At 52.8% G+C, this 19,112-nt stretch overlaps 1 protein-coding gene across 1 annotated transcript in view; it reads left to right on the top strand.

Moving 5' to 3' along the window:
• Positions 1–19,112, top strand: part of SRGAP3 (SLIT-ROBO Rho GTPase activating protein 3) — a 64,869-nt gene that overhangs the window by 33,925 nt on the left and 11,832 nt on the right. The window contains exons 4-12 of the mRNA XM_083869494.1: positions 2,759–2,821; positions 7,359–7,544; positions 8,934–9,062; positions 13,850–14,071; positions 14,521–14,622; positions 14,847–15,044; positions 16,228–16,312; positions 16,837–16,864; positions 18,726–18,828. Coding sequence (XP_083725620.1) covers positions 2,759–2,821; positions 7,359–7,544; positions 8,934–9,062; positions 13,850–14,071; positions 14,521–14,622; positions 14,847–15,044; positions 16,228–16,312; positions 16,837–16,864; positions 18,726–18,828 — 1,116 coding nt within the window. The remainder of the gene's footprint in view (positions 1–2,758; positions 2,822–7,358; positions 7,545–8,933; positions 9,063–13,849; positions 14,072–14,520; positions 14,623–14,846; positions 15,045–16,227; positions 16,313–16,836; positions 16,865–18,725; positions 18,829–19,112) is intronic.

Raw genomic sequence — 19,112 nt, 5'->3', positions numbered from 1 at the left:
CAGAGCCAGCACCTGCTCTGCACCCAGAGGAGCCTTTGGAGTTGTGGGCACCCGTGATTGCTCTGTGTTTGTTCCCTGGACTCACCTGTCCCTGGAAATACTGTTCAGCTAAATCAGGGAAATGACTTACTTTGTGTCAGTGCTTTCCTTTCATGTGGACAGGGAGGAGGCTGCCACTTTGGGGCATATTCAGGTTATTTATTTTTCTCAACCTGTGGCACACCCTGTCTGAAGGGATGTGAGGCTGTACTCGCATTTCACAGCAGTGCTCAGTGGGAGCCTGGGGCACCTGTGTGGAAATAGGAGATGCTGGTGAATGGGTTTTGAAGATCCAGCCTTGCAGCATAACGGGGCTGCCCAGAGGAGGGATCTCTCACTGTGTGTCCAGTCTGGCTTTGAGTGTGGTGAGTGGAGTGTTCCAAGCCCTCCTGCAGGGCTGGGCTGTGTGAGGCTGCTGCACAGAGCCTGGCTCCAGAAGGGTTAAAGCACCCACAGCCGTGGTTCAGCTGCTGGCTGTGCTGGAGATTGCTCTGTGATGGTAAATTAGGGCAACACTTTTTTCCAGAAATGTCACTTTTAATTCTTCCCATCTAGAGTTTATTAATGGCCTGTGACATGCTGAGGGGACATCAGGAGCCGGGAGTTTTGTGTTTGCTGCGTTCATTATGTAAATGTAAACAGTCCCGGCAGCAAGGGCTCCCGGGGTACAGCATGAGCACAACTGAGGAGCAATTGCTCAGCAAGTGGCAATCTGCCTTGGAATTGTGGGGTGCTGAGCTGGGGTGCTGAGCTGCCCCAGGCTGGCAGTACTGGGGTCCCCCATCACCGGGCGCTGCGGTTTGTTCCTCTCCCCCCAAGGGTCCTGCCCCCGTGGGCTCCAGCAGCCTCCCTCGTGTCCAGCTGGGAACCCTTCCAACCCAAACCATTCCTGGATTCTGTGAGGAAAGCAGAGGAAGAAAACTCAATTGGGCAGATTTCCCTGGAGCTTCCAGTGTGAGTCACGTTCCCGGTGCAGGAGAGGAGGATCAAGGCGAGCTGTTGACGTTGCTAATGGGCAATAAATGAGATGCTGAGATGTGTCCCTGCAGAGATCTGGCTCGCTCTGCTCTCAGGGAGAGTCTGTCACCATGAGACCTCACAGTGTGTCCTGGCAGACTCAAACCCTGGGTGAGGGACCCACTGCCAGGCAGGTGTTGGCTGCACTCTGACCTGCTGTGGCAAGAGGAAGTTTGATGCTTCTTCCAGATGTGGGATACAGGGAATTACACATTTGAGACAGAGCATTGCTATGTCCAAAATAAGGGTGCTGGGTTATTCCCCAGTGTGGGATTTAATTATGTGTTGTGACAGTGAATTTAATTACACCCCGTGCTGCATTGTCCTGGATGGAGGTGGGATGAGGAAATAGTGTCTGGATGGGAGCTCTTCTCTTTGTCTTTGGATTAAGTGTTCTCTGTTGCCAGTCATCCATGCTGCTGCTTCCCCATACTTTCTGTGTTGAGGGCCTCTCTCATCACCCAGCCTGATGGAATGTTGTTTTCCCTGCCCACGTGCACAAAACTTCCTGGAGTTATTTGAGGAAATCTGGAAGAAAGTGCTCAGTTTTGGTTTGGTTTGGTTTAGGGGAGGGAGGAGGGGGGTGTCTATACTTAGTTTAAACACATCTTCAAGCTATAATAAGTATTTCCTAGCCAGGAAGATTCCAGGGAGAGATTTGTGGTGTAATTACAGGCTGGCAGGAAAGCAGGGTGAGCACATCCCAGCACCTCCAGCTGCTGGGTTGCAGTAGGAGTTGGTTTGATCTGCAGCCAAGCCCCAGAGCTGGGCAGCTCCCCGTGCTCTGGCTTCTCCATGGAGGGCTGTGTCCGTGCTGTGGGAGCCTGGCAACTGCATCTGCCTCATCCTGCCTGGCAAGGAGAGGGAAAACACAGGCTGGTAATGGGATTTCAGCAGGCAGGAGGATGCCAGGAGTTCCTCACTGGCAGTGAGTGTCTCCTCAGCTGGCTGAACTTTGGCTGCTGCTGTTGTGAAACTGGAAACTTTATTATATAACTGTGGTGTAGCTATTTTGTAATGTCCTTTTCCAGAGATGCTTTGGTTCACTTGGGTCAGAATAGTGAAAATGAGCTACTGAGGAGAAGCTGGGGTGGTGGGTCATGGCCAGGGGAAATGTAAACCTGAGATGCCAGTTCTGGGAGAACTCTGATAATCTTTGCTCTGAAATACAAACATTTGCTGCTCTGTGATTAAACACATCTGCTGCTGGACCTGCAATTTCCAGCCGAGTGTTTCAGATCAAGACAGATTGACAGGTGATGCTGTGGGGCTGGAGAATGCCAATCTACAGGACTGCAAACCCACCAATGGCTCTTGGGTGATGTACCCCCTGCCAGTCCCCAAACTGGGGGAGAGTGTTGTGTATTATACCCAAACAGGGAATTGACTGTGGGCTGGGAATGAATCCTACCAGTGGAAGGGCAAAGCAGTATTGCCTGTAATTTTAGATTCATCTGTTGTGCAGGATAAATAAGTTAAATTACGTGAAACCCAGGTTGGTTGATCCAGGGGCAAACATCAACCTCAAATGAATGTGCAGCAGTTCTGAAACTGCATGAGGCCTTGCTGCAGTGTGTATTCATATTTATTATTATGAGTAAATAATTTATTTATTTATTCAAATACTCCGAAATGTATTTTCATTTTAGAACTGCGTGTTTTGAGCATAACAGCCTCACCTCTCCTGGTTTTTGTCTTGCAGAGCAAGGAGATTGGCCTCCAGATGCACGAGGAGCTCCTGAAAGTCACCAACGAGCTCTACACGGTGAGCAGAGAGCTGGTCCCGCCATTCCTGGCCAGCAGAGCACAGAGGGCAGATCTGAGGAGCCTGTGCCCTGCCTGTCCTTCCCCCACATCCTCTGGGAGGGTCTGGCTCCTGCTGGGCTGGTGGCAGTGCTGGAGGATTCCCAGCAGTGCGAGGCCAAGGCTGGGTCACGCTGCCCCTGGGCATGGCTGGGATGTCTGGGGTGATCCAGGGTGATCCCTGTGCCTGTGGGGCTCCCACCTGCCAGGGCCCCAGTGCCACGTTGCCTTTTGGCCCTGCTCAGACTCTGGGTTGGTGATTGCAGGCACCAGGGGCTCTGAGCTGGCTGTGCTCACCTCCTGTGAGCCCGTGGCCTGGGGGATGGCTGAACATGACCTTGTGCTGGGGAATGCACAGAACTTCTGATTCCAAGGGGCACAGCTCTCTCTGTCTCGTGCCCTGAGGAGCACTTTGGCTGCAGAGTTCTCTGTGCCTCCCAGTGAGATCATGTCCTGTTAGTCAGGACGTGGCTCTTCCAGCAGGTTTTCATAGCAGGGTAGTAAAAGTCTTTGTGTTGCTTCTGCCTCTTGCCCTGTAGCAATTGTGTTTTTTTTAGAAATTTATTTTATTTGTGGTTTAGGAGCAACAAAACCATATAAAGTCTGCTTTTTGTTGGAAAATTGAGATAATGTATTTGCTTTCTTTGGTTGTGTCTGTAACTGGTACATAAATAATACTGCAGTAGGTTTATTCCTAAACAATCATTCTATTTCATCTTTTTGAAAAACGGGCCTCAACAACAGAGTATGAATGATTGTATTTGAAATTTCTGCCATAAATCTCCTCTTAACAGGTTTGTTCCTGCATTGGCCATTGAAGGATTTGCTTGTTGTGAGACCTGCAGTGTGGGTGGACAGCAGATCAGATTAAAAAGCCTCTGTGAGATTTGGAAGTGGGTTGTTGATGGTTGAATGTCACAAGCTGTGTTAGGGGTAGTGACTAATTAAGATTAATTACAGCAGCAGCATGTCAGATGCAAAATAAGGAAAGACTAACAAGGGCTGGGCTGGCCTGGGTAGCTGTGGGGCAGTTTGCTCTGGACCCAGCCATGGGGCAGGGCCATCCCCGAGGGCCCCACTGGGGTCAGCTCTGTGCTGGGCTCCCAGGGCAAGCAGTGGCCAGGGAGGAGCTCAGAGGGCAATTCTGCTGGTCCTCACAGGAGCTGAGGTTTCTCCATTCACTGCTTTGCTCCGTGTACTGAGCAGGACAGGCTTGAATGGTGAAACACACGGGTTTGGATGGTGAAACTGGAGCAGCTGGAGCAGCTCTGTGTTTGTGCTCAGCCTTGCTGCTAAGATAACTAACTGGTTGTGTCATTCAGGGAAGGGACGTGCTGCCTTCAAAAGATGAAGAAAAGCCTGTGGGGCAATCAGGGTCACCTCACGTGTGCCTGGTGCCAGCAGCTCCTGCTGGTCTGAGAGTTCTGTCCTTGGGCCATGGGGTGAAATGGGCCCAGCTCCCCCTGGCTCAGGGGGCTGGGGGTGGCTGGGGACATCCCTGGGAATGAGCTGTGCTGGAATGTTCTTTGCAGCACGTTGGGAGCCCACGAGCAGGACAAGAGCTGTGGCTGCTGACACGGGGTGAGGGCCTGGCTCTGGGACACCAGGCTGCTGCTGCTGCTTCAGAAATGTCACTTGTCTGCTCAGTCAGCACAGGGAAGTTGATTTTCTTGCCTCTGGCCAGGCCTTTACCCACAGCTCATCCGTGCCCTGGCAAGGCTGCTTTTTAAGCCTCTCCAAGGGGAATTCTGTGCACTGGGCGGAAACTACAATTTTTTACAGGCTTCTCAGGCATTCACTGTCTCAAACTTAAGCCAAAACAACCACATTGATTTTAACTCAGCCTTGTCACTGTTCTGATGCAAACCACCCTGTGGACTCTGTATGGAGAGAACCAGACCCACACTGATTTTAATAAAAATGCAAGTGGATGACTTTCATTCTGAAGTGGAGATGCTTGTGAATGGTTTTGTGCAGAAGTAGTTCAGCTGTGAATTAAAACCAGCCTCGTTCCTTTGGTTGCTCCTTATGGATTCCAGCAGAGAGGTGCCAGTTGGAGCTGGTAAAGGCAGGAGGCTGATCCTGTACCTGACACTGTCACCCCATTTCTGCTCTGGTTCTTCTGCTGGGTCACAGCCTTGGGGATGAGCTGCTGAGGAGAACAAAGCCCTTGTAGCTGGAGGCTGCCAGTGGTGCCATTTATGGCCGGTGTTTTGGCAACAGCCTTTATCCAGAACGTGTAATTAATATGGAAAACACAACTCGTGTTGTTAAATAACTAATGAACATTGGAACATATTTTTCCTCCTTCGCTGCAGCTAATTAACTGATTTGCAGGAAAGATCCCCGGGACGCAGCTGTGGCAGTTTGTCTTTGTGTCACAGCAATGCAAGCCAGGGACAGCAGGATTTGATTGCAGGCACGGAGATGGCACAGGGGAATTGCAGATCAGGGGCTGATTGCTGCAGTGCAGGTTGGCCCCGGCCAAAATTAAGGCAGATATTAAACAGAAATATCCTCTGTATTTCCAAGAGCGAGCTGTGTGGCAGGGCAGCTGGTGAGGAGCACAGTGAGCTGTTTGAGGTGCCTATTTTGGCTGGGTAACTGTCCCATAACCTTTGGATTTCACAAAAATCCTGCAGTCTGGTCCCCTGTTACTCACTGGACTTCTCTGTCATGTTCTCAGGGCCTCTGTGAGTGCTGCAGAAACCTTTCCTCTTACTGCCTGTAGCCCTGACATAGAGCACTTTGCTTTTTCACTTCCCTCTGTGTGTTTCACAAAAAGATGGTGATGGTGAGGGTGGGGAGGGCTCAGTGAAACCCCCTGGTCTTTCTCTGTAAGAAAATCCCAGGAATCGTCTGGTTTATGTGTGTCCTGTGCCATTCACTGCAGAAAGGGCAGTTTGAAACAGGTGCCTGGAATCTGTGTTAAGAATTTGCAGGGTTTGGAGATGCAGCAGCTGAGGGCCAAGGCAGGAGCAGCCCTTGCTCAGTGCCCCTGGCTGTGCCTGCAGTGGGATGTCCCTGCAGTGGGATGTCTCTGCAGTGGGATCTCCCTGCAGTGGGATGTCCCTGCAGTGGGATCTCCCTGCAGCGGGATGTCCCTGCAGTGGGGTCTCCCTGCAGTGGGATGTCCCTGCGGTGGGATGTCCCTGCAGTGGGGTCTCCCTGCAGTGGGATGTCCCTGCAGTGGGATCTCCCTGCAGCGGGATGTCCCTGCAGTGGGGTCTCCCTGCAGTGGGATGTCCCTGCAGTGGGATGTCCCTGCAGTGGGATCTCCCTGCAGTGGGGTCTCCCTGCAGTGGGATCTCCCTGCAGCGGGATGTCCCTGCAGTGGGATCCCCCTGCAGTGGGATCTCCCTGCAGCAGGATGTCCCTGCAGGGGCAGGTTTGTGCAGCCCCGAGGCAGCACTGGGAGCCTTCAGCTGAGGTTGTGCTTGGCAGGAGGAGGGATCATGCGGCTCAGCCTGCCCTGCTCCAAGTCAAACACGGCTGGGTCCTGCTGACAGCCGCAGATGGGGAAAGCTCTGTGTTTTCTTCATTAAACCGTGTGTAAAAATCCCCTGCATTTGTGGGTTCCTGCTCTGTTTTAACCCTTGGGCCTCAGGCAGCCCATCCCAGCGTGTCCCAGGTGTCCCAGTGTGTCCCAGCCTGCAGTGCCCAGCCCTGCTGGGGCTGATTGCAGTCAGCAGTCGGGCACTGCAGGCTGTGTCAAGGCAATGTGAAATAAACCATCCACATCCCAAAGGGAGATGATAGAAGGGGACAGTGTGACTAAAGGCATAAAGGAAGAGGAGCAGATGTGTCCCTCTTGCCAGTTCTGTTAAAATGATCCAGTGTGCCCTTTGGGCTCCTGTTTCTGAAAGGGAAGGCTGTGGTGGAATTTTGCCTGTGGAGTGTTCCAGGATCAGCCTCATCCCTCCTGGATCTGGAATGTGAAGGACAAAGGTGCTGCTGCCCCTACCCTGGCACTGTCTGAGTCTGCTGGCAGCAGCAAGGGCAGGATGAGGTGGTGACAGGAGACAAACCCCATTTCTGCCTGGGAATTCTCCTCTATGTCTGGATGGTTGTGCTGTCTGGGTGGCAGAGCAGGGGCTGTCTGATGGCTTAGCAAGTCCAAGGGTAGGAACAGAGGGGGTCAGCCAAAAGGGAGTTCAGGGTGACTGTGGCCTCCACCACAGTCACTTGTCATGGAGACCCTTATCCCAGCTGCAGAGCTCTGAGGTTATTCCTCATTTCCCTGTTGGCAGGCATGCAGTGCTCTGACTGCAGGTGTGTTCTGGACCGTGTCCCCACAGTGGGACTGAGTGTCATCACGGTTCTCAGACCAGCCTGGAGCCTCTAGAAATAGGGCTGGGGTTAATCTCTCAAGCTTTCCTCCCCACTTTGTTCTTAGTGCCACAGTGGCCCCCCCAGCCCCTCTGCCCTGCCCAGGGCTGCTGGCTTGTCCTGCTCTGTGTGACCATGGGCAGGTGGCTCACGACCTCTTGTGTCTGCAGGTGATGAAGACCTACCACATGTACCATGCAGAGAGCATCAGTGCTGAGAGCAAGCTGAAGGAGGCAGAGAAGCAGGAAGAAAAGCAGTTCAACAAGTCAGGGGACATCAGTGTGAACCTGCTGCGACACGAGGACCGGCCACAGCGGCGCAGCTCCGTCAAGAAGATTGAGAAGATGAAGGAGAAGGTGGGTGAGAGGGAAGGAGGAGGCAGCTGGGCTGGGGCTGGGGCTCCCTGCAGGCAGCCTTCAGCCTTGTCTTTGCCTGTGAGGCCATTCCTGTGTCTCTGGGAAGGGGTTAGGAAGGCTGGTGTCTCATGTGCATGTTCTGTAAGAGGCCAGCACTAGTGTCTTCCCTGCTCCTGGTGTGGAGAAGGGACAGGAGCAGCTTCTGGAGAAGGTTTGACTCTGAGTCAGGATGGCAGGACAGGAACAGGCAGTGCAGCCTTGGATGGGGTGGTGGACCTGCACAGGAGGCACATGGCCACCGTGGCACCTTCCTGGGTGTCTCTCTGGAGGGAGAGCTGGGACAGGCAGCTGGAGGGGCCCTGGGGGCAATGGCTCCTGGGGCACAGGGCAGGGAGGGCTGGTGGGAGCTGCTTCTCCAGCAGTGGAGGCCCCCAGGGGCCTGGCTGTGCCAGCTGGGACTGAGGGGCTGTGCTGAGCAGGGCAGTCCCCAGCGTGTCTGCCTTGGCGTGGTGATGGATCCTGCTCATCCTGCTCCAGACCCTGCTCCAGGAGACTGGGGTTTGTCTGTGGAGTGTTCTTAAAGATATGCCTTTAAAAATTAACAACAACAGCCTTGGGTTTGCTCAGGCACTGACTCTTGGTAGCAAAAAAATAGTTGGATCTATAAAATACCAGTGTTTTTTCTCTGTAGGCTGTCTGGGAGTGAGAGTGCAGTATTTAGATGGATTTGCTGGGCAAAACACTTTGTGCCGTTCCGGCCTCAGCAAATCCCCCTGGGGTCAGGATCTCCACAGTTTTTGTGTTAATTTTGGAGAAGAGGAGATAGCTTCCCCAGCCAAGACACATTTCCTCACTGGCTCATCCAGCCCTGGGACATTCCTAACAGTGAGATTGCTGGAAGGGTTAATCTTTTGATTCAGCCTTCAGAGCAGGGATCTGCCTGAGCAGATGTCCCAGATCTGGAGCACATCTGCTTTCCTACAGTTCTGAATTCTGGGTCCTGTTCTGAATTGTGCAGCTTGGGCCTCTGGGCCAGATTCCACTTTGATACAGCTGCACACATCTGGAACAAGTCCAAACATATGTCAGCATTTCTGGGGGGAAAATTTGGCCCTCTGGTTTTGACTGATGCCAAAATCCCCAGCAGCAGCTGTGCTCAAGGGCTCCAAGTCCCTCTGAGCAGGATGCACTCATCATGGCTGGCAGTGTGAGGGGTGTTCAGATGGGATCTCCTCCACCCTGGCAAGGTCCCTGTTTTCATACCAGATACCAAGTTTTAGTAATTACCTCATCACACCCGGGCTGCAGCGTGCTGTGGGGCTCTGTGGCAGGAAAAGCTGTGCCAGTACCATCCTGGTTGTGCTCTGACACTCCATTCTGCTTTTTCAGAGACAAGCCAAGTATTCTGAAAACAAGCTGAAGTGTACAAAAGCCAGGAACGACTACCTGCTGAACCTGGCAGCCACCAACGCCGCCGTCAGCAAGTACTACATCCACGACGTGTCCGACCTCATCGACGTGAGTGCCTGCCCTCTGCCCAGCCAGCCTGCCTGAGCTCCTCAGTGCCCTCCTGGGTGCTGCTCAGGGGTGTCTGGGGGGGCTTTAGGGTGCTCTTAACTGGGGCTGAAGATGTGCTGTGGGTTGGGTTTGCCTTGGGGTGAGGCTGAGGTTTCTTCTTGGCCCTTTGAATAGTCTGTGTTTGAGACAGAGAAATCCTTCCCGAGGTCAGACACTGCCTTGCTTTTGGTGCTGAAACAGAGGGATATTTTCTCTCTACTACTTGGTGGCTTTGGTGGTGATTCAGCACTTGTGCAGTGCTGTCCTGGCTGGGGAAGGTGCCTTTGGGGCTTTGTCCTGGTGCTGCTGGCAGGGAACAGGCTCAGGGCAGGAGCTGCTGGAGGCAGGTTCATGGCACTGGCAGGAACTGAACGCTGGTGACTCCTACAAACTGCTTGGAGATGATTCAAAGAAGGGATTTACCCAGAGAAGGGACTTCTGCTTCTTCCTTTAACGGGCATCCCACAGCGTGTAGAGTGCACAGTGCAGGTTCTTCCTGCTGGGGTTGCCTCAGTGGGTGCATAAATAGCTGAGCTTGAAGCACTGCATTACCATCATTACCTGACTGAACAATTTAAAAAGCTGCTTGAGTGTCTACCTCCTTTCCTAGCCCATTAGCATGTAGTTACACTGCTGAGAATTAATTAAAGTCTGATGCAAAACCCCTAATGACTTCGAGATTTTGATATATGATAAAACACTCTTCATTATGTCCCTTTTGTTCTCTTTATTATTGAAGATGTGTTAAAAAAACAAGTAAGTTGATTGTGGAGACATTTGAATGGCAAGGTGTGAGAACACCTTGATTTATCTGCAGGCTTTCTGCTTTTGCAGTGAATATTCTCTCTTTCTTTCATGTAATTGTTTTTAAGCAAGAATTACTTACTTTTGTGGAGTTTTTTAAACTTTGATTTTCTGGAGATTTGCTGAGTTCTATTTTAGCTTTGTCTCTTTATATTATTCTTCCTAACTTTTATTTCCTCACTGACACTTCCAGTGGAGTCAGCAGATGGCATTTCTCCTGCACTCCAGGAATCCCCTCAGGGACTTCAGCTAAAGCATCTTTAACATGGAGCAATGAAATTTCCCCAGTTATAAATTCTGTTCACCAGAGAAACAAGATGTTGGATGTGTGTGAGCTGAGCACGAGTGTCCTGTATCCTCCAAGGGAGAGCAGTTTATTTGAACAGGCTTTTATATGAGTTCAGTGTATTTTGCAAGGGTGAGGCAAGAAGGGCTTCGGCAGCTCCAGAAGAAATGAATCCGAGTCCTGGATCCTGGTGGTGCTGGAGGGGTCTGTGCAGGGCAGCTGAGCCCGGGGGGCAGCTCTGGGTCTGGGGGTCAGCTCTGAGCCCTGGGAGTCAGCTCTGAGCCTGGCTGGCCACGCTCCCGTGGCTCCTCCACCCTGCTCCACTGGGGAATGGTGAGGGATGCACCAGGCTGGCTCTCTAGGACACAGAGGTGGAGGGGCTGGTCCTCCCCTGCACGAATTGCCACGTGCAGCTGCTGATTTCACACAAATCCGAACCATCAGGACCCTGCAGCAGCCAATTTACCGGCGTTACCCCAAATCCCAGCTGCCTGTGTCATCTCTTGGGCACAGCCTTGCCATCCCTGCTGCCTGGGCACCCCTGCCCAGCCGTGGCTGGGGACAAAGCCTGCCCAGCTCTCCTGCTCTGGCGAGGCACAGGAGGGCCCAGCTGCTCCGGGAGGGTGGGAGCCTCCAGGGCTGTGCCTTAATGAGGATTGTAAAGCCCATCAGAGGAGCCGGGAAGGGCTGCAGAGCTGTCTGCCCCTCTGTCTCCAGTGGCCGCCTTGTTTTGTCCTAGGAAGGGAGGGAAGAATATCAAAATAGATCAAATTAGCCTTGGACAGGCAGTGCACCATGGGGCCTCCTCCTTGATGGCACTGTGTCTGTTTAAACGCCTGGGCTTGTCTCATTTCTGTCATTAACTCTGGGACCAAGTTAATCTTTTTGGCCGCGTATGTGAAGAGGAGATAAAGCTCCTTATCCATCCCTGTGGAGTTCTGTGGGAAATGGCTGCAAGATAGTTGGAAGTGCTCACATGAAAGATATCACTGGATTCAGCAGAGAAAATGGAACAGTTGGTGTCCACATGAACTGAGCTCCCCAAACGTGTGCAGCCTCCTCTGAGTCCTTCTGGAACAGCAACTCGCCTCCCTGAGGATTAGTGTTTGAGACAAACAAACCAGGAAAGAAGGGGAACTCTGAGGAAATTCAGCGTTACATGGAACTGTCAAATTGCTTGGTCCCTGGAAAAATCAGCTGAGGCACATTAGGGAACAGAAACAGCAGTTGAACTAGCTATGCCAAAAATGCTCAGTTGGCTTTACTGACCTGGTTGAACAGGGCTTGGAGCAACCCGGGCTAGTGGAAGAAGCCCCTGTTCATGGCAGGGTAGTTGAAATTGGACAATATTTAAGGTCTCTCCCAACACAAACCATTCTGGGATTCTGTGATTTACTTGCCACACAGTACAGCTTTGGATTTTGCAGCAACATCAAGAGAGTAGAGGCCAGAAATTAAAATAGGCATATAATTATTATATATTATGCATATAATTAAAAATAATGCAGAATACTTTTTAAGGAAAAAAAAAAAAGGCAGAAAAGAGGGAACGGAGCAGAGCAAAGGAGTTGGGCTCTTTGTTACAGGCAGTTCTGCTTCTGGGGAGGCAGGGGTGTTGCTGCTGTGCTGGGAAGTGAAGGGGTGGCTTGTGGGGCACCCAGGTGTTACTCCAGGGTTCCACTTGTGGAGCTGGCTGAGCTCTGTCCTGTGCAGCTTCAGCCTCCCAGATAACAGAGGGACTGGAAGTTGCTGGATCCACAGAGCATTTCCTTCTCCCTGGAGCCCAGGAGTGCCCTGGTGCAGCTCTGGGGTGGGCAGTGGGAGGCTGTTTGGCTGCTTCCATGGTGTTTTGGCCAAACGTGCTTGATTCAGCTCCAGGAGCTGGTTTGTTTCTCAAGCTGAACGCTGGGATATTTCCACCCCTTGCAGGGTGTTACCAGACGTGATGAATTAATGCTCGGGGAGCTCTGAGCTTGGCAGATGAAAGGCGCTGCAGAAGGGCTGGGGATTATTATTTGTGGTTCTAATTTATTTGCCATCAAAGGGATGAGAGGGGTGAGAAAATGCCATTTGTTCTGGGGCCGGGAGCATCGGTTTGAAGTCTTTTTTTTTTTCTTCCTTTTTCTTTTCCCCTCCCCATTGTGTGTTCCTCTGGGAATTGCGTGGAAGTCCCTGCTCTGTCTTTTCTTCTCTGGGCATCCGTGTGTGAAGCAGCCTGCATGGTGCTGATCACCAGGGGCTCCGAGGGCTGCTGTGTGTGTGGGAAGTGCTGCCCTGGTTTTCAGGAGCAGCTGATTTCTGGGCACTGTAAATCACTGCTGACTTCAGTGCGAGTCCAGCAGCAAAAAACAGGGAACATTTCACATGGGATTTTGTCCTAAAAGCAGCTGGCAATACCCTGAGCCCCTCTCCTTGTGGCAATCAGTGCTTTGCCTTGTAGTGGCTCAGTTTTGTGTGCTTTGGGAATTCCCACCCTTGAACAGTGGCAGATATTTCCTCCTGGTGCTGCCTTTTGTAGCAAAGTCGCTGTGATTTCAGGGGCTGGGAGGTGCTGGGGAGGGCACAGTCCGTTCCCAGGGCACAGGGCTGTGGTCAGCTGGCCGTGGCAGGAGTGTGGTCCTCCCCCAGTGCTGGCACAGGGGTCATGGCCCTGCTCCCTGCCCTGTCTGTGTCCCAGCCCCTGGGCTGCATTGTCCCAGCTCTGGGGTTCCTGTACAGCTGCAGTGCTTGTACTCAGTTCATGCTGAGACCATCTCATGGCAGAGACCTGCAGCACAGAATGAGGCTTTGCCCCAAGCAGCAAATGGAAATCCACCCCTTGTCTTTTTTGTGTTGATTGTTGATTTTTTTAAGGCAAGTCTGTGCCACAACTGGCATAGATCAGTCACGTCAATTAATGTGATTAGAAGCTAAATGGAAGCAGGGTAAATGGAGGGCTGTGAAAATCCTCATTGCACATGGGGTTTCACAGCTTTTAAAGACTTTTAGGAGTGACAGTGGGGCTCTCTCAGGCACCTGTGAGTGGGAATTGGCCCAGTGTAGCTTTGCTAGTGCTGGTTTTAGCAGAGGCTGCAGCAAGCACAGCCCTGCAGTGATGTGATCTGAGCTGAGCCGTGTCTCCTCACATTGGCACCGAGCAGGAGATGCTTTCTTGGGTTGGAGCTGCTTGTGGCACCTACTGAGTTTTCAGATTTCACTTTGAGTTTATCAGTATTAACTTCAGGAAGTGTTTCTTCACAGAAAGAGTTGTCAGACACTGGAATGGGCTGCCCAGGGAGGTGTTGGAGTTTCCATCCCTGGAGGTGTTCAAGGAACAGCTGGACGTGACATTCAGTGCTCTGGGCTGGGTGACAAGGTGGGGATTGGTCACAGGCTGGACTTGCTCAGCTCTGATGGAGCTTTCAGTAAATCCCTGTGCTGGTATGACACTTGACATGGCAAAACCAGTTTTTTTGTCTAAAGTATGGTATTTTGGCAACAATTAACTCCAAGTTTTATTGTTTTCCCCAAGACAGACATGAGAGTGATCAGCAGCATGAGGAGCTGCTCCATGGTGGGGGGCAGGCAGGTGCCCAGGGTCAGAGCAGGACTTGCACACGCTGCAGGGCGTGGTGTCCACTGCCACACCTTGCTCCAGCCCCTCCTCTGTGTTTCCCAGTGCTGTGACCTGGGGTTCCACGCCAGCCTCGCTCGGACCTTCAGGACGTACCTGTCTGCCGAGTACAACCTGGAGACGTCCCGGCACGAGGGGCTGGACATCATCGAGAACGCCGTGGACAACCTGGACGCCCGCAGCGACAAGCACACCATCATGGACATGTGCAACCAGGTCTTCTGCCCGCCGCTCAAGTTCGAGTTCCAGCCACACATGGGGGATGAGGTAATGGGCTCACTGGGGCTGCAAGGGGCCTGCCCTGCCCTGCCCCTCCTCTGAACATCACTGTGAAATCATTCCTCACTCCTTACCCCTCTCTGCTGCCTCCACACACTGCACTTCATGTTTCCTTTCCTAATGAGACACTTGGCTCGTTAGGGCTCCTCCTTTCAGCCTGCCTCTTGCTCCGTGTCTCTCCCAATTAGGGAGCCCGTGGTTTGGCTCTCTGTGCCCCACAGATCTGCAAGGGGAGCTGTGATTAACCTGCTGTAATTGGGAGATGGCTGAGTGCAAAACACTCGGTGCTGGCCCGGGTCCAGGGCACTGCTGATGGGACACAGGGCAGCACAATCTCTCTGGAGGCTGCCAGGAGCTTGTGGGGGCTGGAGGGAGTTGTGTGGGTATGGAAACGTGTGTCTGGTCCATGCATGACCCTGGTGTGTCTCCTGTCTCAGGTGTGCCAGGTGAGCGCCCAGCAGCCTGTGCAGACCGAGCTGCTGATGAGGTACCACCAGCTGCAGTCTCGCCTGGCCACCCTCAAGATAGAGAACGAAGAGGTAAGAGATTGGGTCTGTGGGCAGCACTGCTGGGCCTTTCTTCCCCTGGAGGTTTCCTGGTGTGCTCAGGTGTGGAGCCCCTCCTGTGGCAGAGCTGGAGGCGCCCACAGACCACAGCCAGTGCTAGCCCAGGGCTCAGGAGCTGCCTGTTGAGTGGCTGTTTTGGCTCAGGGTGTGTCCTCTCCCCAACCTGTCTCAAACCCACGCTCTCCTGTTTCTGGTAGGTACGGAAAACATTGGATGCCACAATGCAGACCTTGCAGGACATGCTGACAGTGGAAGATTTTGATGTTTCAGATGCCTTCCAGCACAGCCGCTCCACTGAGTCGGTCAAATCAGCTGCATCAGAGACCTACATGAGCAAAATCAACATTGCCAAGAGGAGAGCCAACCAGCAGGAGACTGAAATGTTTTATTTCACTGTGAGTCTCAGCTCAGGCCATACAGGACACAAAGCATTAATTGCCAAGGCTGAGGCCCAGTTAAGTGCTCATTAGTGAAGAGCAAGAACCAATTCAGTCTCTTTAAGTACTTGTCTTCTGTCAGACTTGGGTCTGGAATGCATTTCAGTTGCAGGGCACTACATAAAGACTGACAATGCAGTGCCTGCCTTGTTTTTCTCTTTGAAGAAACAACTGGAGCAGCCAGATGAGACTGAAAACTGAGTGGAGTAGGAGAGGCTCAGGGCAGGCCTCACCATGGGCCACCATCCAGGGTCTCTTCAGGATTGTCAGCTATGAGCCAGGTCTTCCTCTCTAGCCTGTACAGTTTAAATTTGCCCCTGGCCCACAAAAGCTGTGCTGTGTGTGCCTGCCCTGCAGCTCTCATGCTGCACTCCCGGCAGAGCTCAGGTCTCTGCTCTGGTACCTGAAATACAGGCAACAGCCACGAGTTCCCCAGAAGTCTCCCTCATTTCAGTGTGGGTCAGCCTATGGTTAACATCACCCACAGTGATGTATTACATATGCATACAAGAGCTTCTACTTTCTCTTAATAATATTATTGTAGATTGGGGGGAAATTGCAATTTTCATTTGGAATTGTGCTTGGGATTACTTTAATGGTTTTTGCAGAGATTTGATCTTTCCCATTCTCTGTCTTCCCTTTTCCATCTCCTGTCTCCCTCTCTCCTCTCACCTGTGTCATGCCTTGCTCTGGGATGTTCCTGGGTTCCCACAGCCCCACTGTGGGGTGGGCAGTTGTTCTGCAGTGTCACCTGCTGCATGGAGCACCTGGCAGTCCCTGCCTGGGAGGGCTCAGGCACTGGGAGCTCTTGCTTGGCATTGTTGGTTTGCACAGAGTGAAGCCTTGGCGGTGCAGGGAGAGCTGCTTTGGTTTCCTGGGCTGTTCCCAGAAGCCTGACAAAAGCCAGCTTTGAACTCTTTGTCCCTCCCTGCATTCCCGGGCAGGAGGGGCAGCTCCAAGGAAACCAGGCTAATAAGACCATCAGGGCAGTGGCTGGAGCAGGGAGCAGTGATTAGACCCTGCTGAGCCCTGCAGCACAGCTGGTGCAGCCTCCTGAGCCCCCCCAGCAGCCCCCAGGCAACACTGAACATCCATCAGGGGCTGTGCTGCTTAACCCACCCTGCTTGTTCTCTCATTCCAGAAATTTAAGGAGTATCTGAATGGCAGTAACCTCATCACAAAGCTCCAGGCTAAACACGACCTGCTGAAGCAAACTCTGGGAGAAGGTGAGCTGGGGTCAGGTCCAGGGAGGATCCTCCAGTCACCTGAGAGGGTTTAAGCCTTGTGTCATCTGTCAGCCTCACCTGAGTGTGTTCTCCTGAGTGACTGATGTCCTGGGCCTGCCTGCTGCTGCTCAGGATAGCCAGTGACATACAAAATCATGATTTCCTTGGATTACTCCTCCCACTTTTCTTTGGGAGTGCACAGAGAGAAATCTCTGAATCTGATACTGTGTGCTGAAGTGCTGGGCTACTTCTCCAGCAGCAGAGATTTCCACTCACTCCCACCCTCTGCCTCTTTCCTTGCTCTCCCTCTTCTCCCCCAGAAGCTTCTAATCTTCTCCCTCCAGATTTCTAATTTGTCTTTAAATGGTGGGGGCACCAGGTGGGCATCTCTCCTCCCCAAATGCAGGTTCTCTCTGCCAGAAGCCCTTCCTTGGGGTGGAGCCAGCAGTGAAGGTGTGAGCAGCACCACAGCTGTGCTCTGCAGTCCTTTGGTGGTGTCTGATGTGAACTTGTGTTTCTTACAGGTGAAAGAGCTGAGTGTGGAACAACCAGGTGAGCACTTCCTTCCCCTTACTGGCTCCTGGGGAGGGCTGGTGCAGGAGGGGCTGTGGGAAGGGGGGTTTGCTTTGCTACTGGTGCAGCTTGGTGGGGTTCAGGCACCCCCCTGCAGCCCCCCTGTGCCCCACATGCTGCTCCCCAGCTGCATGGCCTGCAGGGCTGGGATCGGGGGGATGGCAAGCAGCCCTGGTTCTGCTGCAGTGCCCTGGCTGCCTGGCTGGCTCTGATGTGCCTGGATGTGCTTTGTCAGCACGGTGCAGTGCCCTGGAGCTGAGCTGGGGTTGTGTTCAGGCAGGGTGGCACAAAGGTGTCCACTCACTCCCTGCCATCCCTCTTCCTTTGAGGACTTTAATCTGTCCCTGAAATCCTCTCCCAGCTCTGGCTGCTTTAGCTGTGAGTGCAGAGCGTGTCTGTGTCACAGACTCCATCCCTCCACTGCGGGAGAGAGGGCTGGGGTAAATGTGACAGAGGGGAGGCTTTGATCTCTGTCCAGTCCATGAGGCATCTCCACAGAGCTCCAGTGGCTTGCTAGGAGTGTGCTGGTGTTCTGACAGCGAGACACAGGCCAGCAAAGCCTGCGAACAGCTCCCTGGAACATGCACAGCCTGTGTGTGAGCTTGTTCCAACCTTGTTTGTGTTTAATAAAATTTATAATGCCAGCAAAAAGAGCTCCATTCCTTGTTAGGAGTGGTGAAGCAGATGGTGCAGCCTGGGCTGCCCTGCCAGGCAGGAAGGAGGCTCCTTGTGCCACTGGCACCAGGCCCGGGGGGCACCCAGGGGGCACAGGGGCTGTCAGGACAGAGAGGGACTGCAGAGAGCAGGGGCTGTGCAGGCTGGGGCACTGAGGAGCTGGCCATGGCCCTGCTGGATCAGCTGTCACTGACTCTGGTCAGGGGAGCTGCCCTGGGGCCTGGCTGTGAGTGCAGGGCCCTGGCTGGGGCTGCAGGCACAGTCCCTGCAGGGTGTGGGGCAGGGCAGCAGTCACCTCTGCTCCTCAGTTACCACTCACAGGAATGGTTGGGAGCTGCAGGAGTGTTGAGTCAAGTTGGTTAATTAGAGGCATCTGATTAAGGACCCAGCAGACCCCTGTTGTCCCCTTTGCACTGAGCTCTGTGTACAGTCTCTGTGTCTGTTCCATGAGGACTCCTGCATGAAGGCTCCAGTTTTGTGTGTTTGCAGTTGTGTTCTCTCCCATGCAGACATCAGTGCAGCCTGGGGCAGAGGGCAGGGCAGAAATCTGTTTGGGATTTTGTGGTGTTTTTCTAATTTTTCTGGATCTAAACACTGAAGATCCTTCATTATCCAGAGGAATTGGACTGGGAATAGCATTAATGAAAGTAGCCCTCCAATATCCTCAGTACTGCACTGAAACCTGTCACAGGCTTCCCTGGCTTCATCACTAGCAATGGGAGGGCCATCCCATCCCTGGGATTCCAAACAGAAGTTAGATACAGGAAGGTGGAGGTGTTCCCATTATCTTCTTTCTGTGGGCAGAATGAAATCTGTTTAGGAACAAACAGGAATACCCAGCATTTTCTGGAGTAGCTCTGGTTTATTTTGGAAAAATCTCCTCAGCTGCTCTTGGTGCCTCTTCAGGCTGAGGGAGTGCTGAGCTGGTGGTGGTGGGAGGCAGATGTTAAATCCAGCTGAGCACCAATGCCCCTGGTTTCCTGCTGGAGAGGTGTGGGACACACCAGTGTGAGTGGCTGCAGGGTGTGTGGAGCTACACATGGAATCCTCACAGAGGGACTTTCCTGTTTGATTTCTTATTCTCAGCTATAACCTGTGAGATCTCACCCTGTCATTGCATTTATGTTGGTGTTCTGTTGATTTATTTTGTTCCATTTTCTCCCAGGCCCCCATGTCTTCCCCCTAAGCCACAGAAAATGAGGAGACCTAGGCCTCTCTCAGTCTATAATCATAAACTCTTTAACGGCAATATGGAAACGTTCATTAAGGTACTTGCTGGCTTGTGTAGGAGTGTCTGTGAACGCTGGGAATGGAATGGTGGCTTTCCTGTCCTGGCTGCTTGCCGTCCTCAGGGGGTCCCCCAGCTGGCTTGGCCAGCACGGCTTGGCCTCGGTGATTTCTCTCCACAGCTGCCCTTGTGCATTCCTGGTGTTCCTGTCCCATCAGCTGTGTGCTCTGGACCCCACCCATGGCTGGTGGCCACGTGCAGTGTGCGGCAGTCCTGGCTGAGTGTCCTCATTGTCCTGCTGCTTCTGTCCATCCCGAGAAGGAA

The sequence above is a fragment of the Zosterops lateralis genome, assembly GCF_965231275.1.
Source record: "Zosterops lateralis genome assembly, chromosome: 11".
Lineage (NCBI taxonomy): Eukaryota > Metazoa > Chordata > Aves > Passeriformes > Zosteropidae > Zosterops > Zosterops lateralis.
This window is presented reverse-complemented; position numbering and strand designations above follow the sequence as displayed.